At 38.4% G+C, this 18349-nt stretch overlaps 1 protein-coding gene across 1 annotated transcript in view; it reads left to right on the forward strand.

Moving 5' to 3' along the window:
• The window catches only part of MACC1 (MET transcriptional regulator MACC1), a 37434-nt gene that overhangs the window by 9077 nt on the left and 10008 nt on the right, over nucleotides 1–18349 (forward strand). Inside the window, exons 2-4 of the mRNA XM_063411038.1 lie at nucleotides 10977–11091; nucleotides 13126–15164; nucleotides 17668–17856. Coding sequence (XP_063267108.1) covers nucleotides 10977–11091; nucleotides 13126–15164; nucleotides 17668–17856 — 2343 coding nt within the window. The remainder of the gene's footprint in view (nucleotides 1–10976; nucleotides 11092–13125; nucleotides 15165–17667; nucleotides 17857–18349) is intronic.

Consider the following 18349-nt stretch of genomic DNA (forward strand, 5'->3'; position numbering starts at 1 on the left):
GACACTGTTTTTAGGGACAGGGTAACAGAGAGACATTATCCTCCCCTCCTGCAAGCCAGGCTGTCAGAAAAAAACAAACCTAGACATCACATGAAAATTTCATTTCCAAGCAATAGTTCTGAAATCAATGTGGTTTTGCATGATGTTTAAATATCCTAGTGGTCTCAAATAAATCTTCTGTAATTTCTGTAGTCTGACAATAGCCTGTAGAGCAGTTTCACTTTGTATATCAGATAATTATTCTTTCTAGTGAGTGGAGCATCACATGGCTACAGAGGTGGGCTTAGATGATAAATTCCACCCAGGTTTTGGGGGGATTTTTTTGTGTAGGAAACCAGTGAAATCATGGAGCTTCAGCTTTTTCAAAGACTTAATAGTATAAAATATTAAACTTGCTTAGTCTATATAAAATCGAAAGGCATGCATGCTCAGTGTCTGTGAATGCTGAGGCAAAAGAAAGGATTGACACTAGGATTGTCACAAGGCTTAAGAGTTGCCAGTTCTTTCACCAGTTTTCTTGGTGAAAATTATTTTTCTGCTTGTAAAAGTTCTTGGAAAAATGCAAGAGTGATTGGAGTTGTGGACTTGTTTTGGTTTAGGGTTTGTTTGTTTGGTTGGTTGGTTTGATTTGATTTGGTCTTCTTTTTTATTGAAAGGGGGGAAGGGGACAGAGACAGACCAAGGGAGAAGCTGGACATATCATACTGTATAAATGATGTGATTTTTATCTGAGAGTTACTAATCTACAGCCTTTCACTTCTGCTGAAAAGGCAATAACTTCAGCTGTGGTGAAAAATAGTAAAGCTTGCTGAAACAGAATAATTGAAATAAAATTCTGGGCAGATATTTTGAACTGATGGAGTATAATCAACAGCATATCTGAATCATTGTCATGGAGATTTACTGCAGAGGTGCCTGAGAGGCTCTCTTTGGGAATTTGATAAGTTTGCTTTCAGTCCAACTTTCTAAGCAATTTGTGACTATATCTCTTTAACCATTGCTTTTATTTCAGGATGTCAGCCAGATTTTTGGGACAAATGAAAATTTTTCTTTGCATGTAAAAGGATGAAATTTATGATAATTTAGGGATTGGTTTGGGGTTTATTTTCTGCCCTTTGACATATGACTGGAGTGGAGAGTCTTTTCTACTATAGAGCTTGAGCCACTGACATCCTGATTTTCTGTCCCATGCTCATTCGCTCAAAATCTCTAAAACAGTGTCATAGCCAGTGAACTTGTGTGGAGATAGGGAAGGAAATAAGAAAGAAGGAAGCAACAGCTTCACACCTTCTTTTTCTTTGCACTACTGCCATATTAAGTGCCAAGAAGAAACAACATTAAGTTATTATTAAAATTAAGCTTTCTTCATGGCAAATGGCATGGCAAGATGTTATAGAGATGTGTGGGACAGATTTCTTGCATCATTAGTCACCCATCAGTGTCTAGTGCCAGGTCATACAATTCCTGAGCAATTACAACTCTCTCAGCTCCTTTATCAAATTTTGTTCTCAGTGATGTTGGCTCAGAAGGAAGAGCAGGAAGCAGTGGGAAGGTAGGGTTCCTGTAGCAAGCTGATGGACAGGGATGCCAGGAAAAGCAAGCTGGAGTTCTGCTGTTGTTTTTAGGGAGAATAGAGACAATGTGAGATAAAAGTCAGCACAGGAATGCCTGGGCTAATGTGGCATCCAATTTGTTGTACAAACATCTCACTGATTGATTTTGGAGATCAGCCAGCTGTCTGGTGAGACCCTCAGGACTGGCTTCTGTGTCTGGGTTGTTCAGGGAGCCAGGACAAGGGAATACATAACCTTTAGATGCTTCCAGTGGGTAATACTATCAATCATAGTATAATAGTGTGGTTTTCCTGGATGGGCAAACTGGCTTTCCACTGCACCTAGGCTAATGGTGTGCATCACCAGAAGGAGAGCTGCTGCTGAAAACACAGTTGGATACTGTGGTGCAGTGAAGAGAATGAAGGTGGTTAAAGAATATAGGGATGGGAGGAAGAAAAGAGCTGGAACAATTATCTCCTACACTTCTTGCTTTCACTTCTGTAAAGAGAAATTTGTCATAAGTCCTGTAAAAAAGTAGATGAGATTACGTATGTTAGTCTGCTTGTTGTACCAAACATTAATGACCAAAAGTATAGATGCCCTCCTCTAAACAGGTAGGAATAGACAGTTCAATGGATGTACCTGCAAAGTAGCTAGATTTAAAAACTAAATTTAAACACACAAGGGCATGCAATTTATTGGAAACTTGCCTCAAATATTCCCAAACTTGATTGCTCCTTTAGAAGAAGATCCCCAGTGACAGTGGACACTTTTTTTTTTTTTTTTTTTTTTTTTTTAATAGAATCACTGTCTTTTTCATTCTAAAACTACCAGCAATAGTGGAAGTAGCAGTTCCTCATTTTCATAATTAGGACTTCTTTTTTCTTCTGAAATGTGCAGTCTTCTGTAATTAGAGATGGATCATTACATGGGACCTGATATTGTATGGCAGTTTATCTTTCTCTGACTTCATTTTTGTTGCTGGAGCTTTAACCATTTTAGAGTTGGTGTGGTTGTCATATTATTTCAGTGAAAGTATTCAGTTAACAAAACTATTAAAGAGTAGTAGTTGAGAGTACAGTTCAGAGGCTTAAATGTCCTTCATTAGTAGAGAAACTATCCATTTAAACATGTATCCTATTTGATACAAGTAATTGGGCCTTTTCTTGTCAAGAGCATGTGTAACTGTTATGTAAAGGGAGAGTCTGCAGTATAATGAGAAGTGCTGTTTTTGGCTTTTAGAGAACAAAATGCATTTTTATGAACTTCCCTCCCTTCTTCCCTTCAAAATTACCTTGTCAAAAATAGCTTTAAAGTATTGGCAGGTGTAACTTAATGGACAGCTCAGACTATTATTAACAACACAGGCACAAATGTTTTAAATGCCATGATGTCTCACTTCTGGAGAAAAGATCCAACCAAACTTTGGGAACTGTAATTGCCATAAAAAGCAACAAAGGGAAAGTTCACTTTCTGCAGTATATCTTGGAAGTTGTCTCTGTGATTAAGACTCCCTCTCCCTCTTGCTCTTTTTGCCATGTTCCTAAAGTGTCAAGAATTATTAAACAAGTCCTTCAGTCAAAACAGATCAATACACAAAAAAAAATAGGTAACAGTCTTTCCTTGTGAATATTATTGTAATCTATCAAACATACTATTTGTGCTTGTACATGTTTCCTGAGTCTGTTATGTGGTCAGTCAAGTAGAGCAAAATGTAATTTGTGGATGCATTGAAGAATGATTGTGCTTGGAGTTATTAACTCTCTGAACTAACCTCTAATTATAACCAGAGGAATTCTTGCCAAATGGATTTACTTTCATTCTATTATATTTAATACATTCCTAAACAGATAGTTGCCTGTTTTATTATTTTTTCCCATGTTGAACTGATCACGTGTCATGCATTTTCCATTGTTTCTGCCATCTCAGTATTTATCTTCCTCTATATTTCCCAAGAGAAATGCAGCAAGTGATTGAGATGTTTTCCCCCTCTTCACCATGCCATTCTTTCCCTATACAGCTGGGGTACCTTTTTTTGCTAGTTGATACATTTAGAAGCTTGCCTGAGATAGTTTAAACCTTGCAAAGCAAATTCTTCACGTGTGTTACTGAGTAACACATTAATTTTTTTGGTTGGTATGTGTGTTGGAGTTTTTTTGTCCCCACTTTGAGTTAACCAACATCAAACCAAAGTAGTTCCATGTAAAAAGGTCCACCTGACAGTGCAGACTTTTTGACACGTTTTTTCTTTGTGTTGAGACAGAATTCTGTGATGCTCATGGAAAAGTGCTTTTCTAGTACCTCATCTCACCAAAGGCACAGCACGTTGTAGCCTCCCCCATATCTTTCTCTGAGCACACACCTCAGTTTTGCTGAAACCAGGATGCCAGAAGCCTAAGGCATTTTTACATGCTTAGATATCAGGTTCAATTTCCTGCAAGGCTCTCACTGCATATTTTGTTCATGCATCTTTAATCTACACCTGTCCAAAATAAAGTGTTGCTATCCAGGCAACACTCTGCCAGGCAATTGAGTTCCACAGTTGGATATTCAAGACTGGATCCTGACATAGTGTCAGCCACCTTGTCATATCATTCCTAGACTGAAATAGCAGAAAAACCATCCTACGTATTTGCAACATATCCAGATAATTTGGGTGCTCCAAGTCTGTTGTTAATATTAATTACAATAATAATTTAAAGAGCTTTAAGAGCTGTGAGCAACTGAAACACTAATCTTTCTCTGTGGGTGGTTTTCTTGATATATTCTGCTTTACCATGATGCTGTGAAGAGAGCACAACTCTTGCAGGATTCTTTTTTTTATCACACCACTGGGCCAGATGAGATGTTTAAATGTTGAAAGTCAAGAGGGATTTCTTCTCTGCCTGTGCTCAGCCCTCAAATTTAAAAGTAATTATTTCTATGAAACATGTAACTCAGTGCCTGATTGCCAATTTCTATGGAAGAACTGAAGAACTACTTCACTACTTGACCTGGGTTTGATTGTCTGGAAAGTGGATACTTTGCTTGCTTTCTGGCTGGATAGTAAATGTGCTTTTTTCTATATATAACTGGAAAATCTGGAAGAGTTTTGCCAGAATCAAAGCTTTGGGGCAGAGGAAGGGGTTTTTTTACCTTTTTGGTCATGCCCCAGTGACTCTGGGGCATACAAAGGATCTCAGTTTGTGCTGCTGCTGCTTCTGTCCCCCACCACTGCTGCCTGCCCTCAAAGACCTCAGCTCATATCTGTCCTGCTCAAAGCTGACTTGTGGCATTAACAGACTCAGACATGAGCCTTTCCCAGGGAAGGCTATAATAAATACTATGCAGGGTTGGGACCACTCTCTCAGCCATGCTAGTGGGCAGATGTCTCAGCCTTTATCTCCACTTGCCACTGACAGGCAAGCTGCTCAGTTACAAACCCAGTGTAATTCCTGTAAGCAGCATGGATGTGAGAAAAAGTCTAACTTAGTGGAAAGAGAAGAAGAAATCAGGGTAATGACATATAGAGTACTTTGGAGGTATCATGTACTTAAAATCCTGTGATCACAGTTATAGTTCACAGGGGTATAAATAGCCAACAGAGACTTTGAGAATCCTGGTAGCTCCCACTTCTCTAGGCTGATTAAAAATGTTGGTAGCTGAGGTTTCTGTGTCATCCTAGCAAACATTAAAAGTACTTAAGGAAAAGCAGCAGGGCTCTAGTTCACACGCAGAATGTGGCAGATACAAGCTTTGCCTTGCTCTGAAATGTTTAATGCATTAATTATGGTGACACTGAAACACTTGTAGCACCTACAAATAGAAATTTTATTTAGTAGTGAAACTTCTAAATTAAAGGTGTTCCTTACAGAGTACTTTCAATATCCACTTTGAAGTAACAGCTTTTGGCTTCAGTCAGTAGTACAATATTACAATACTTGTAGTATTGTAATCTCTGTGAACCAAAAGTTGTTTCGTAGAACCTCCAAAAGTGAAGAAACTAACTGTGCTTCCAAAGCATGTACAAGTATACACACTAAGTGAGAATTCAGTGAGATTTTTAACTATTGTTTTTACTAATGTAAGGGTACCCATAAAAGAATTAGGCTAATAAACTTGCAATGTTTTCTCTGTTCATGAAAAAGTAGAAATACTGCAATTTCATAGTGCAAAGTTGCATCCTTTAATTATTTTGTTAGTGAGATCTTTACTTTCTATTTCCTGCTCTTGAAGAAGTTACTTAGTAAATTAAGCAGAAGCTAACAATTTTCTTTTTTCCTGAGGTGTAAGTGAAAAAGGGGAGTATTTCAGAGTGGTAGCTAAAATATAAAAGACAATATCAAAACTCAACTACACATTCCTGAGGCTTTTGGAAAGCGATATTCTCAAAAGTGAAGTTTATAACTGAAAATAAGCATTCTACCACTTATGCTTATAACAAGCTGTTTTAGAAGTGTAGATGTGTGGAAGGGAGGGGAGGATGCTTGCCTTGTGGAGGGAGTGTCCATGGTATAGCTATTTTTATCTGCACTGTGTTCCCGAACAGTCTAAAAAGCAGCCAATTCTGGGTTGTGCAGACCTGAGCAGAGGCTTTGAAAACCCACCTGCAAAACAGTGGAAACCTACTGAGACGATGACCCACTTCAATTGCCATTTTTGTTGTGCTGAGAGGACCAGCTCTACCCTTTATCTCCAGCTCGGGTGGAGTATTACAAGCAGTGATTGTGTCAGTTCCTGCAGCCATTCAGACAAATGTTGGGTCTGCAGAAAATCTGGGTTCAGTGTGTGTGGCTCTGCTGTTCCTACAGGGTGACAAATCTTCAGAACACTGAAAAAGTAGGTACCAAACCTGGCAACTATTTAACGACAGAGTAAACAAGTAGATATATCTATTGACAATTCCTTTATAATTACAGTCAAAATGGCAAGGTATTGGGTTATACTAAATCATTAAAGTTGCTGATGAGTATTAACACATTAGGGGTTGAGTACTTTCAATGCTGAACATTGAAAGTCATTTTTTTCTCTGTTAGAAGTGGGATACAGATGCATTTCCTTGACTGCCTCACATGCACCAGACTAAAAGGAATCAAAGGCTTCCTCACTTGAACTGAATGTTCCATTTGCCATGCTGTACTGCTGCTGCCTACAGTACCATAGTATAGCTCTGTAAGCAACGATTGGTAACTTGGGTCCAAGGGCCTCTCATCGATCTCTCAGCTGCATAAAGCTGTTCTGGGGCTCCAGAACCAAGGGGCAGTTAAAGTATGGCTTATTACTGCAGTTAATGTTTACTCAAAAATATGTCTGCTGAGAATGGGCAGTGGTTTAAGTTTGTTGGTGATGTGCAGTCCTGAAACAATCTCTCTTCTGTGTATTGCTGTCTCTTTAGAATTCTTTCTCTTCTCTCTATATAATCGAATTTAAATAATTCAGTATACTTGGTATTTGGTTAGAGGAGGAGCATTTTATTTAACATTCTGTTGCATTTATGTTTCTCCTTTTTCAGAAAGAAACTTGAAAGTCTAAAAACCCACCCTGTATAAGTAGGAAGTAATTTCCTCCCATGTATCCCAAAAATGAGCCTGAGGAACAAGACATATCACCATCACCTATGTCTGTGTCTTGCTCTGTCACTGCTAATGGATAAACTTCACCCTCAGGATACCAAGGATACCAAGGATGCCAAGGCCACAAATCTTTTCAAATAAGGGTGGCACTGTCTGTGGGGAACATGTAGAAGTCCATGGGGAGACATGGCCACAGGAGAGCTCTGTTCTTAACAAAACCTGCTTTAGAAGAAGGATTAAGGTAGAATGGAATATAAATTGCTAGTGTTTTGCTCTGGGATGTTGATACTTAGAAAACAATAGAATGCATTCTCTCTTACTTTTGAAGGCAAAGGTAGTTGGGAAAGTGTTTGCCTTTGGGCTTTTCTTACTTTCTTCATTACCACTGTTTTAGACACAGCAGGATATGTTTTTTTTTGGTAGTGAGACTGGGAAAAAAAGAGAAAAAAAAAGGTTCACTTGAATATTGAAAGACCTGGAAGAAATTTCTGGAGGCATTTTATGTAGTAAAAATGCCATCTGTGGCAAATCTGTCTCCTGACTTCCATGAAACTGAACTTTCTACTCAAGACCTTCTTCTTCCTCTAGGGCATCTATCTAGTGACTTTTTCTTCCTCTGTAACAGGGCTGCCAGCAGTGCTCTGGGTCCTGAGTTACATGCTCTTATGGGTCAAGCAATCCCCAGCAGAAAGTACCTGGCTAAGTGTTTGCTCTCATACAAAAAGTGCCACATCTCTCAGCAGTCACTCAGGTTCACTCCCTGGTCACCTCCACAGCTGATATCTTTCCAACCTCTTCACTTCTTTATTCCCTCCTGACTTCCCACTGTGAGCTGACATGCCATCAGTCAAATAATTCCTTGCACCATTAAGCACTTGTCAGTTTACATCTTTCTTATTCAGTTGCTACAGCAAATGAAAAGCTGGTCTCTGGTTCTTCCTATACAGAGCTCCCTCTTTTTGCATCAAAAGCATTTTATACCTTTCCCTTTCAATGTTAATCATATACCACATACATCGACCTCACTTCTCTTGTGAGTGATTGTTCAGAATTTGTTCAGGTAAACTCCTTGTTAATAGCTTTGTGCTATCAAAATTTTAATTTGGGGTGCTCTTTTATCACAGAATGTATCCATGGAGAAGGGTAAACCTTTCGTTTTCTTATTTTCTTAGTCTCATAGAAAGAAACTGGGGCTTTAGTCATTCCCAGCACTCAGGCTGGAACAGGGAAGAGATGGGATCCAACCCTGGTGTCAGCTCATGTAACCCTGTGCAGGTGACACATGGCCCAGTACTCAGGGCTGTGTGCACAGCTTGTCCACAGCATTTCCCACATCCCTTGACATGCTGGCCAAATGTGGTCATCTTTTGCCCAGGAATGTTTACATATCCCCCCTTCTCTCATCCTCTGCTTGGCTGGCCTGAAGACAAGCCTCAATCACAAAGGATCCCTCATCATCCTGTCATACCAAGAAATGCTTTCATGCGGGCAGAGGGTTATTTTTGACAGTGGTTTTCCTTTTCAGTATCTGCCTTTTCTATCTTATGCCAGGATAGTGATGAACATTTTGAGGAATTCCCAGAGGAAACTTTTAGGAAATGGTTTATTCTATTTCCAGAAGTCCTTACTGTTTAAAAAACTTCCAGATGCAGTCTTGTTGTCATTTTTTTTTCAATATAGTCCCCCTGTGTAAAGAGATTATTTTACTTTCTCTCTTCCTCTCTTCTTCTCCCTTCTCCGTGGGTTTCCTATTTTAGCCCCTGTACATTTGCATTCTTGTGCCCTTTCTTTATCCTTATTTACTGCCTCCCACTTTATACAGCTACTGAAATGATTGTGGATGTTTGACTATTTAAAGAACTGTTCTTAAATTCACTTGTGAATTATCAGTAAATTGTCAGTCAGATTAGAGCTGGCAACAAGTACACTGGTACTGTAAAACAAAGACTTACTTTTTGTACATTTATTGAGATTTTAGACTATGGATTGTCATATAATTAAATCTCCACAGTGTGTATGTAGAAGCCAGAGATAAAAGTCTTGCATGTTTATACAATGTGTTCAGTTTTTCAGCGGTTTGAGATGCAGCAGCAAAGCAAAATTTATTTCCTTTGAAGGAGTCTGTATACATTATCAAATACACTTACTTATCAGTGACAGAAGAAATGGTGATATCTTTATACAGATGTGTAATGCCAGATCTTGGAATTAATGATGTTGGGATTAAGGAGGCATTTTAGTTTCCAGTTTTGCTCTTGGGGGGGTAATAGCAGCAGAAGCCAGAATGTATTGGCATTGGAGGCTAGCTTTACTTACTAGCTAAAATCTGGACTCCAAAGGCCAAATAAAAGAGATTTCTGGTCACCAAGGAACCTGAAAGTCCATACACCCCTTAGAGGTGCTGGGTGACTGTTGAGTTTTGCCTGACCTCAGCCTTGCTGCTGCTTGTGTACAAAACAGCACCTGAACAGACTGCCATTAGCTGAAGGTACCTCTTGTGGTAAGAGCAAAAAGTACCAATTTACATTTGCAGTGATAAAAACAGCTATCTTAAACCATGGCATTGTACACTGAAAACAACAGTTGGCTTCTGCTTACTGTGCAATAATGCTTGGATATAAAGCATGCTTCATTTTCCCATTATTCACCTACAGAACTGGAACTGAAAATTCCTTCTTCTTACTGCTGCAGCAAAAACAGGCCCAATCCTTTTTTTTCCCTAATTTTAAACATGATAAGATGATATCTTCCCAGGCTGCAATATTTGCTGCAGGAGTAACAGGCTGCAATATTGCAGACTCCTGAACAAAGCTGACTATGGTATACCACGTATGGACCCAAAATCTTCTGGATTTTTTCCTTCTCTCTTCCTCCCCCTCTCTTGTTTCTTTGTTTGTCTCATTTTTTCCCCAGACATCTTAATGTATCTGTTGATCATCAGCATTTATGTATCACTACATATAGGATATGTGAGAGGATTCTTGGAAAGTCCCTAGATGATGTCTTACTTTTTGTCACTATCTTGAAGAGCTTTTCTTACAAAAAAAAACCCCTCTCATATTATATTTCCTCTAGGTTCTGTTTCTGGGATGCATTAATTTCAGCAGGTAGGATTCTAAATGCTTGCTTAAAACTTCTGTAACTCCTCTTTCTTAGGGAGACACAACAACTCCTGCTTTCCTCAGCATTGGGCAATGTACTTTGAGAGGCTCATCCTTCTGTTGTCTTCCTCAAAGGGACTGCACCAAAATGAAACAGAACTTCTTGAAGCCAGAACAAAGAAGAAGAGAGACCTCAATATCCTCTCTTAGGCTGTTGCTATGCTGATGTGGTCTCTAAGGAGGGATACTTTAAGTCAGTCTTGGGAAAAGGAAATCTGACCTGATCTTGTTTCAGAAAGGAATATAAGAAGAATAATAAAGCAGAAAGGGATGAAAATACTTTCTATTAACTGGCATGGAAAGTAACAGACCTAGATTTTCCCCTTTAATAATTCTACTCAAACTTACCTGAAAACAGGAGGTAGGATATCTATTTTATTTTTTAAAAAATATTTTATTCAAGACCTGAATGGAAGTTACTGTGTAATTGGCTCCGTTCCAATTGCAAGACACTTAATTTTGTGAGTTATTGGACTTCAATATGGTCGGGGTATCATATTGTATTGCAGCTGTAGCATCTTGTGGATTTGATGCACATAGGATCACTCAGGACTGTGACACTCTTGGGCAGAGTTCATGAATTTACTCATAAGCTATACCTTCACTTTTTTTTTTTTTTTCATGTCACACTACAGGAATTAAGCTCAACAGTTTCCCTTTTTTTTGAATTGCATACTTGCTTAAGTTTTATATGTTTAACTGTCTTCTAGGAGGAAAGTTCTTCCAGCAGTGGAACAGATTCCCTAAGCAGTGGGGAGATTCCACGAAGCCGGTCAGAGGGGACTTTGATTGATGTGGATGACCGGACACCTTCGGACAGCTACAGTATGGCTCTTCTGCTATTTCCTGCACCAAGCTCTCCAACCAAAGTCTTTATTTCTGCAAAACTCTGGGTCAGGCAGATTGGGAGGAAGAGTTGAAATCTTTAATGTTACATTACTGGGGGCCAAGGTGGGGAAGAAAAGAGGAAGCTCTTAGCCAAACTAGATCAATTTAGGGTTTGAAGAACATGAAAACAGCGTACATTTGAAGTTAGCTCAGTTTAAAAACTAGAGTCTTGGCAAAGTTGATTTAATCTCCTTGCTAATTTAACCCCAAAGCTGAGAAAACTTTGCCCTCCACAAGGCAGGCATTCTCTTAGCTTCTTGTCCAGAAGCAGATAAAACAGCAAGCCTGACACTTGCTGTGTAAGTTGTGGAGCAGGAATTATTTCTTTGTTGACATGCTGCACCCCAGTAATTGTGCTGTTGCCTTGGCATGAGAAAGCGTCTGTCCTAGTGACTCAGGCTCTAACAGAGTTTTCTGCTCATATTTTTCTTGTAGAAACATGCCCTTTAGGATGGGGGAAAAAACCCAAACAAAACCCTTCTGTTTATTTTGGGCTTAATTAATCTATATTTTTAATCTGCAATACTGATTTGACTATAACAACATCACAGCACAAGAAAAGAGTTTGGCCTATGGGCAGAGACAAAAGAGCTTCCCAGTAGATGCTTGGACAGTGAATCCCCCTCTGGTGACCCTGGTCAAGGCAAAGTGCTGGAGGAAAAGGAGGCTGCCCCTGGGCTCAATCCCCCTGGCAGCCTTGCAAGGCTCTGGTCAAGACAGAGTTAGATCTTTGTAGATAGGCAGCTGGCAAACAGGTAAATCCACCTTGGTACTTCCAAACTGGGAACTTTCTGAAACCATAGAAAGACTTCATGGGTTTGGTTTTTTATTACAATTGAAAAAGAAACAAAAAGAGACGTACTAACATTTAATTATTTTTTCTTTTTGTGGCTGTATGCACTGTTACGCTTGCATTTGAGCAAAATAGAGTAACCTTGCAAATGAAAAGTACTGTGAAAAGTGTAATAATGTAAGCTGTAGATATGGTAAAAAAATAGAAAAAATTACTTTTCCCTCTAAAATTTAAACTCTTTCCAAGAATGTATAAAGAAGGGATAATATAACCTCTATTTATATTTTTAAAAGGCAAGAAAAACAGTAGAAACCCTTAACATTAAAAGTTGCAGATATTCCATTGCAAGAAGGGTGAGTCTCAATCAGCTGTAAACCAGGTTCTCTGAACAATTGTTAATATAAAAAGTAAGGATGTCTTTTCTTCAGAAAAAATATATATTACTGCTAATAATGAGTATTTTTATTAGAAAACGTACGTAAATATCACTTATACACCTGTATTTGTCCATTTAAATGCAATCTCAGAAAATTTGTAGTCACACAAATATTTCTCTCCAAACTTCAAGTTGTACAAGGTCTCATAAATTATATTAATGATTGTTTTCTAAAGGAAAGCTAGTATAACAAATTCCACACACATGGAGATAAATTTTAAGAGTGCTGTTATCAATTAAATGCACATGCACTAGCATGAAAAGGAATCTTGAATAATGTATTTATCTGTACAGTCTACAGTGTTTAAAAAATGAAACTGCAGTTGTTTAATCTTTGCAAAGAGACAGACACAAAGTAAAGAAATCCAAAGCATTTTGTAAGAGGCCAAAGATTAATGGAATATAATGGTTCGAACCTCATGGAACTTTATCATACTCAATGCCAATTAATAATCATATGAGTTGATAATGATCCACACCTCAAAGAAGATGCTTTACATCCTTCAACACTAATTTGTTATTCAGCACTAATTTGTTAGCACTCTTTCTACTAAGAAAGATTCTTAATTAAATCAACACTGATACTGTTTAAAAACCTGAAGGAGAAGTACAGAAATTATCTATGTGTATTTGAGGAGGATAATTTAATAACCTCTTAGTTTAACAGACTATCAGTTGGACATGAATGGAATATCTCAACTCTCTGTGCTTTAGGAAATGCTTCTTTTTTTCTTTTAAACAGATGCCAATGAAAGTAAACTGGATTTGGATATTGACTGGCCTGGTGTATTTAAACATGACCAAGCTGTTTCCAAGACTAATCCTTTCTGGAATGAACTGTCAGGATCCAACCCTTTTGTACACGACATAGCTGCTTCCAATAGAAATGAAAATAATAAACGTCTTTCTGTATTAAAGGGAAAACCTTACTTGTTCTCAAAAATTGCTAGCAATAGGGACTCTTTGGATTCCTCAGGCGATGAGCTGGATATTGACTGTCTTCTAAGAAGGACTTCAGCAAGAAGATCTGGACGATCCAAGAGCGTCTCTGACTTCCTGGATATAGTTGATAACCAAAGAGTTAATCCTCACAAGATAGCACCTCAAAAAGCTACAGTTTCTGATATGACATGGCTCCAAACTGACCGCGAAGCCTACAGGATGGCTTGGTTGAGTCACCGACAGCTCACCCGGTCCTGCCTGGATTTAGAGGCCATGAGCCACAGCCCTGGATGGGCACAAACGCAAGCTACAGACATTCATGTCGTTTGTAAACTGAGCCACGAGGGGGGTTCAGTACAGCTACCTGACTCAGAGATCAACGTTCATGTCCCTGCGGGTCATGTATTACCAGGAGAATTCCAAGAAGTTGGTTTAAAGGCTATCCTGAACCCTCCATTGTCATGCAACAATGAGCTGTCCAGCACAGTAAGTCCTCTGATAGAACTTACACTGAGCAACCTCAACACGAACAAAGCCATTTTCCTCGAAGTGAAAGTTGCAGCTAAAGTGAAGAATGATCCCCTCAGCCAAGTTATGAGTGATATTGTGTGTTTTTTCAGTCTCAACAAAGAAGGACCTTTTAAGAAGCTTGAGAATTGCTATATTTATCAAGATACCATACAAGTGAAGCTAACGGACCTAAGCCATGTGATGTATGCAGTGATTGCTGTGCAAGCAAGCAAAATCCAGCCTCCAGCAATTAATGTGTGGGACTATGTCCATAGAACAGTCTCAGTTGGAATTTATGGTCCCAAGTATATTCATCCCTCTTTTACAGCAGTTTTTACAGTCTTTGGTCACAACTACATTCCAGGAAAACTAACGATTTGTGATATAAAAAAAGGAGGGAAAAGTATGCCTCCTGTGGTGTTTCAGCTGTGGGGAAAGCATACATTTCTGCTTGAAAAACCACAAGATCTAAACATTTCTTTGATATCCTGTGATCCAGACTTTCAAGTGAAAATGGAAGATCAAAGAAAAAGTATTAAAAAGGAGGAGTTGAAAACTGGTGAAATGGTCCGCCAACAATTCCTGTTTTCCATGCTTGGATGCAGGGAGATGCATTTCTTTGTTTTCCTTGTTCAGATTAAAATCTTGAAAGGTAGCCAAGTAACACAGTTCCATGTTACAACTCCTGATCCAGCTCCAAAATTCAGTGGAATTATTAATAGGTCAAAGCGCCTACAAAACCGCAAAGAAATCAAGTCCGCACCCTGGCTTTTGATACCAACAATAAAATATCCAAAGTTTCAAGACAAAACTTTGAGTGTCAATACTTACGGAGTGGCTTTGAAAACTGTGTTACGTCAAAATAAGATTGACTATTTGCTGGAATATTTTAAAGGAGACACAATAGCGCTGCTTGGTGAAGATAAAGTTAAAGCCATTGGACAAACTAAAATGAAGGAGTGGTATGTGGGAGTTCTCAGAAAAAAGATTGGTCTTGTACATTGCAAAAACGTAAAAGTGATTTCCAAAGAACAAGCTATGGACACTGCTGATAGTGAGCTAACAACCAGGAATCTTGTTGAGCAGATTGCATTGCCATTCAAAAAATTGACTTATATCTACTCAGTAGTTCTGTCTACAGTATCAGAGAGTGTTTATGATTGGAGAGCATTAGCTGAAGTGTTGGGATATTCACATATGTCTTTGGATGACTTCAATGAGGCACATATTGATAAAGAATCAGAAAGAGTTGCACACGTTGTGAAGAAGATGAAGCAAGACTGCCATGCTAACAAAAAAAAGAGACTATTTCTTTATGAACTCATTGTTGTAAGTATTGCGTGATCTAACTGGCTTGTTTGGTATGTGCTGCCAAGACACTACTCAGTAGTAATGTAGGAATGAGAAAACATGATTCTGTCTCCTTGTAGGATCTTTATAAACCTGAATATATTACTAAAACTTGTAGACACCAATACATCCGCAGTAGGTGGAAAATACATCCAAACTCTCATGAAGAATAATACTTTGATCAATTAATTCTGAACAATCGTCTGTTAATGCTCCAGGAACAGTGTTGATTTTTTAGGTTGACTAAGATGACTTTTTGGTTTTTAAACAGCCATGACAGAAATTGTTTTGTCTTTTTTCCTGATAAATTACTTTCCTGAGAAATACACACTCCTGCTGTGAAGTATTAAGTAATATTATTATACTGTGGGGATTCCACTATACATACATAGATATAGATACATATCATCTATATCTGTATCTGCCTATATCTATATCTATATATCAATGTCTATCTATATATATGTCTATATCTATCTATCTATCTATAGATATTTGTCCATGCTAAATTGCATGTCTAGCTTAGCTTCATATGTTTAAAAGGGTCATCTTGATCCAGATGTTGAGAGCAAGATTTTCTATCCACACCTTACAACTTCATAGTCAATGTTGTAGTGGCCTAAGAAGGATAGTCCAAGGATTTCAATATGTATTTTCATGGACCTCATTTGTAAGCCATTAGACAACTTCTGTGTGACTAAATACTGCCAAATGTGAATCAAAAGTTTATTCTAACTCCACGTAATACGTTGCACTATTAACAATCCTAATTTACTTACTGATCTGCGTGCAAAATAATTTGAAATTAATGGTCACTTAATACTGTCCTTGGCTCTGACAGAAAAGTTGACCAACCTATTAAGGGACAGAAGATGATTAAATTTCTGATATGAAAATAAAGTATTACAAAATGGATGTTTAAAAACTCACATTGTGGCTGTTCATCTAAAGCCTTTTGACTATCCTGAACTGTTAACCTCCAGTGAGTTTGCTTCTCATAACTAGTCTATCCCCTTTGAAGTGTTGACAGAAATTTCAACAGGATTCAGAAAATTTTGGTAGCAGTGCTACTTACAATTCTTAAGAGCACATCAAACTGTGGAATAAAACTGAGGCAGTATGAAGTACAGCAAAGTCTGTCATGTCTCTTTACAAAAAGGAGAGGGGGACCTAAAGGTGAAAACTGTCCAAACTTAACTAATACAGTGAAACACAGTCAATTACAAAACAGGCAAAAAGTGGGACATGATTAGATTAAGCTTATAAAATCATAGAATGGCTTGTGTTGGAAGGGACCTTGAGGATCATTTTGTTCCAACTGTCCTGTCATGGGCAGGACACCTTTCACCAAACCAGATTGTTCAGTGTGAGGTTTTTGTGAGATTTATGTATTTTTGCTAAGATGTGCCAATGCAGATCCTTATCTTCGTAAAGCTAGATATAAATCTAGATGTCATCCATGTAATTTTTGGGTAGAATTTTCAGTAACTTCTTTTAAGAAATATCCATTTTTTGTGTTTTATAAGGATCTTGCTTATCAGAGCAAACACAGACTGAATACCTTTTTATCCAATTTAGGGGAATTTCGTACAGTACACTGTAGTCAGCTTCTCACTACTCTGTCTACCAAAGTTCTGTTGTTTGCTGTGAGGATTTTTATTGCTTAATACTTTAAATCACATGTATGTCTGATTTCTACTTAAATGCTTGATAAATCAGTAAGGCTCAGTATCTAAAAAACAAGGAAATTTTCTGTATTTTGCTCTTAATCTTTCCCTGAAAACCTCAACAGTTTCAGTGGAATATTTTGGTGTTAATTTGAGGAGAAGAAAAAACCCCAACATTTATTTTTGCCATTAGCTCTTATTCAAACAAATAAAGAAAGGAGAATGCAACATATCAACGTTTCAAGGTTTTACTCCTTCAGCCAGTTTGAGTGTCATTAAAAGCTCATTTGGCAAGGAGGAGGGAAAGGATTCATGTTTGCGTTTCTCCTTAATGGTCAAAAAATTATTAGTTCTGTGGGAGGAGTAAATCAAAAGGTGCTGGTCCATGGGATCAGTGATTTTCCATATAAAGCCCTAGATGAAGGACCACACCCTAGTAAAATAGTGCTCTAACTTAATTTTCAAGTTTCATATCATACTTCTAAGAATCTAATTTTTTTAATCACAAGTATTTTTGTTGGAGAAGTATGTTTTTCTTTCATGATCTGTAAGCTTGGCACGACCCATTTGACACTGGAATGCTGAAGCAGCTGAATGCCAGCTAGGTTTTTCTTCTTAAGCTCGTGGGCAGTTTTCCTCTGAAAGTGTTGGCAACACCATTTTGTAGAAAACAACCCCACATATTTGTAAGAACACAAAAGTAGAAACAAGTCTTCCCATCTGTGTAGAAATGCAGAATAGTGCTATGAAATTAAATTAAAACGTTCTGTTTGTAATTACTGGTGAAAGATCACTAATGACGACCACTGTTGCAGGCACTTTTGAAAATAGATTGCCAGGGGTTAGTGGCACGTCTTACCCAGGACACCGTCATCCTGACTTCGGCTGTCAAGCTTGGCAAAAGCTGGCGGGAGCTGGCGGAGAAGCTGGCCCGACTCACAAAGCACCAAATAGAGGCCTACGAAGTGCCCCACCAAGGGAAAGATGGGACAGTCGCTCTGGAGGTAAGGGTCTGGTGTATCAGTGCATGCACATCTCCTCCTCTGCACAAGCACAGCCAGGGACCCTCCTTCTTCCTTGCTTTGCAGGCTTCTTTCCTTTTGCACTTTCCAGTGAAGTTCTCAATCCCTGTCTTCAGCTTCAGTGTTAGGTTCAATCCTTTTTTATTGTCCTGTCCACTTGTTAACCTTATTCACACCTCTGCTGTCATTTCAGACACAGTGAGGAGCACCAGCTGGTCCTTGCAGAAACCACTTCTAATCACACTCTGTACAGGCTTAGCTGTTTCCATAAAAAGGAAGCTGATGTCTGTCATTAATATTTTCTGTGCCAGTGTAACAGCTGTTATCATTTAGCTTAAGTAGCATGAGAAGAGGCTGGAAGCCCTGACACAAATTTTCCTTTTATGTATGAATGTGGCAAATCTGTGCTTTAAGTTTATAGTTTGTCAGGTAGATCATGATAATTTTTTTTTCCTTCGTAAAGCATTTTTCTTAT

This window comes from Prinia subflava, chromosome 1 (genome assembly GCF_021018805.1).
Source record: "Prinia subflava isolate CZ2003 ecotype Zambia chromosome 1, Cam_Psub_1.2, whole genome shotgun sequence".
Classification (NCBI taxonomy): domain Eukaryota; kingdom Metazoa; phylum Chordata; class Aves; order Passeriformes; family Cisticolidae; genus Prinia; species Prinia subflava.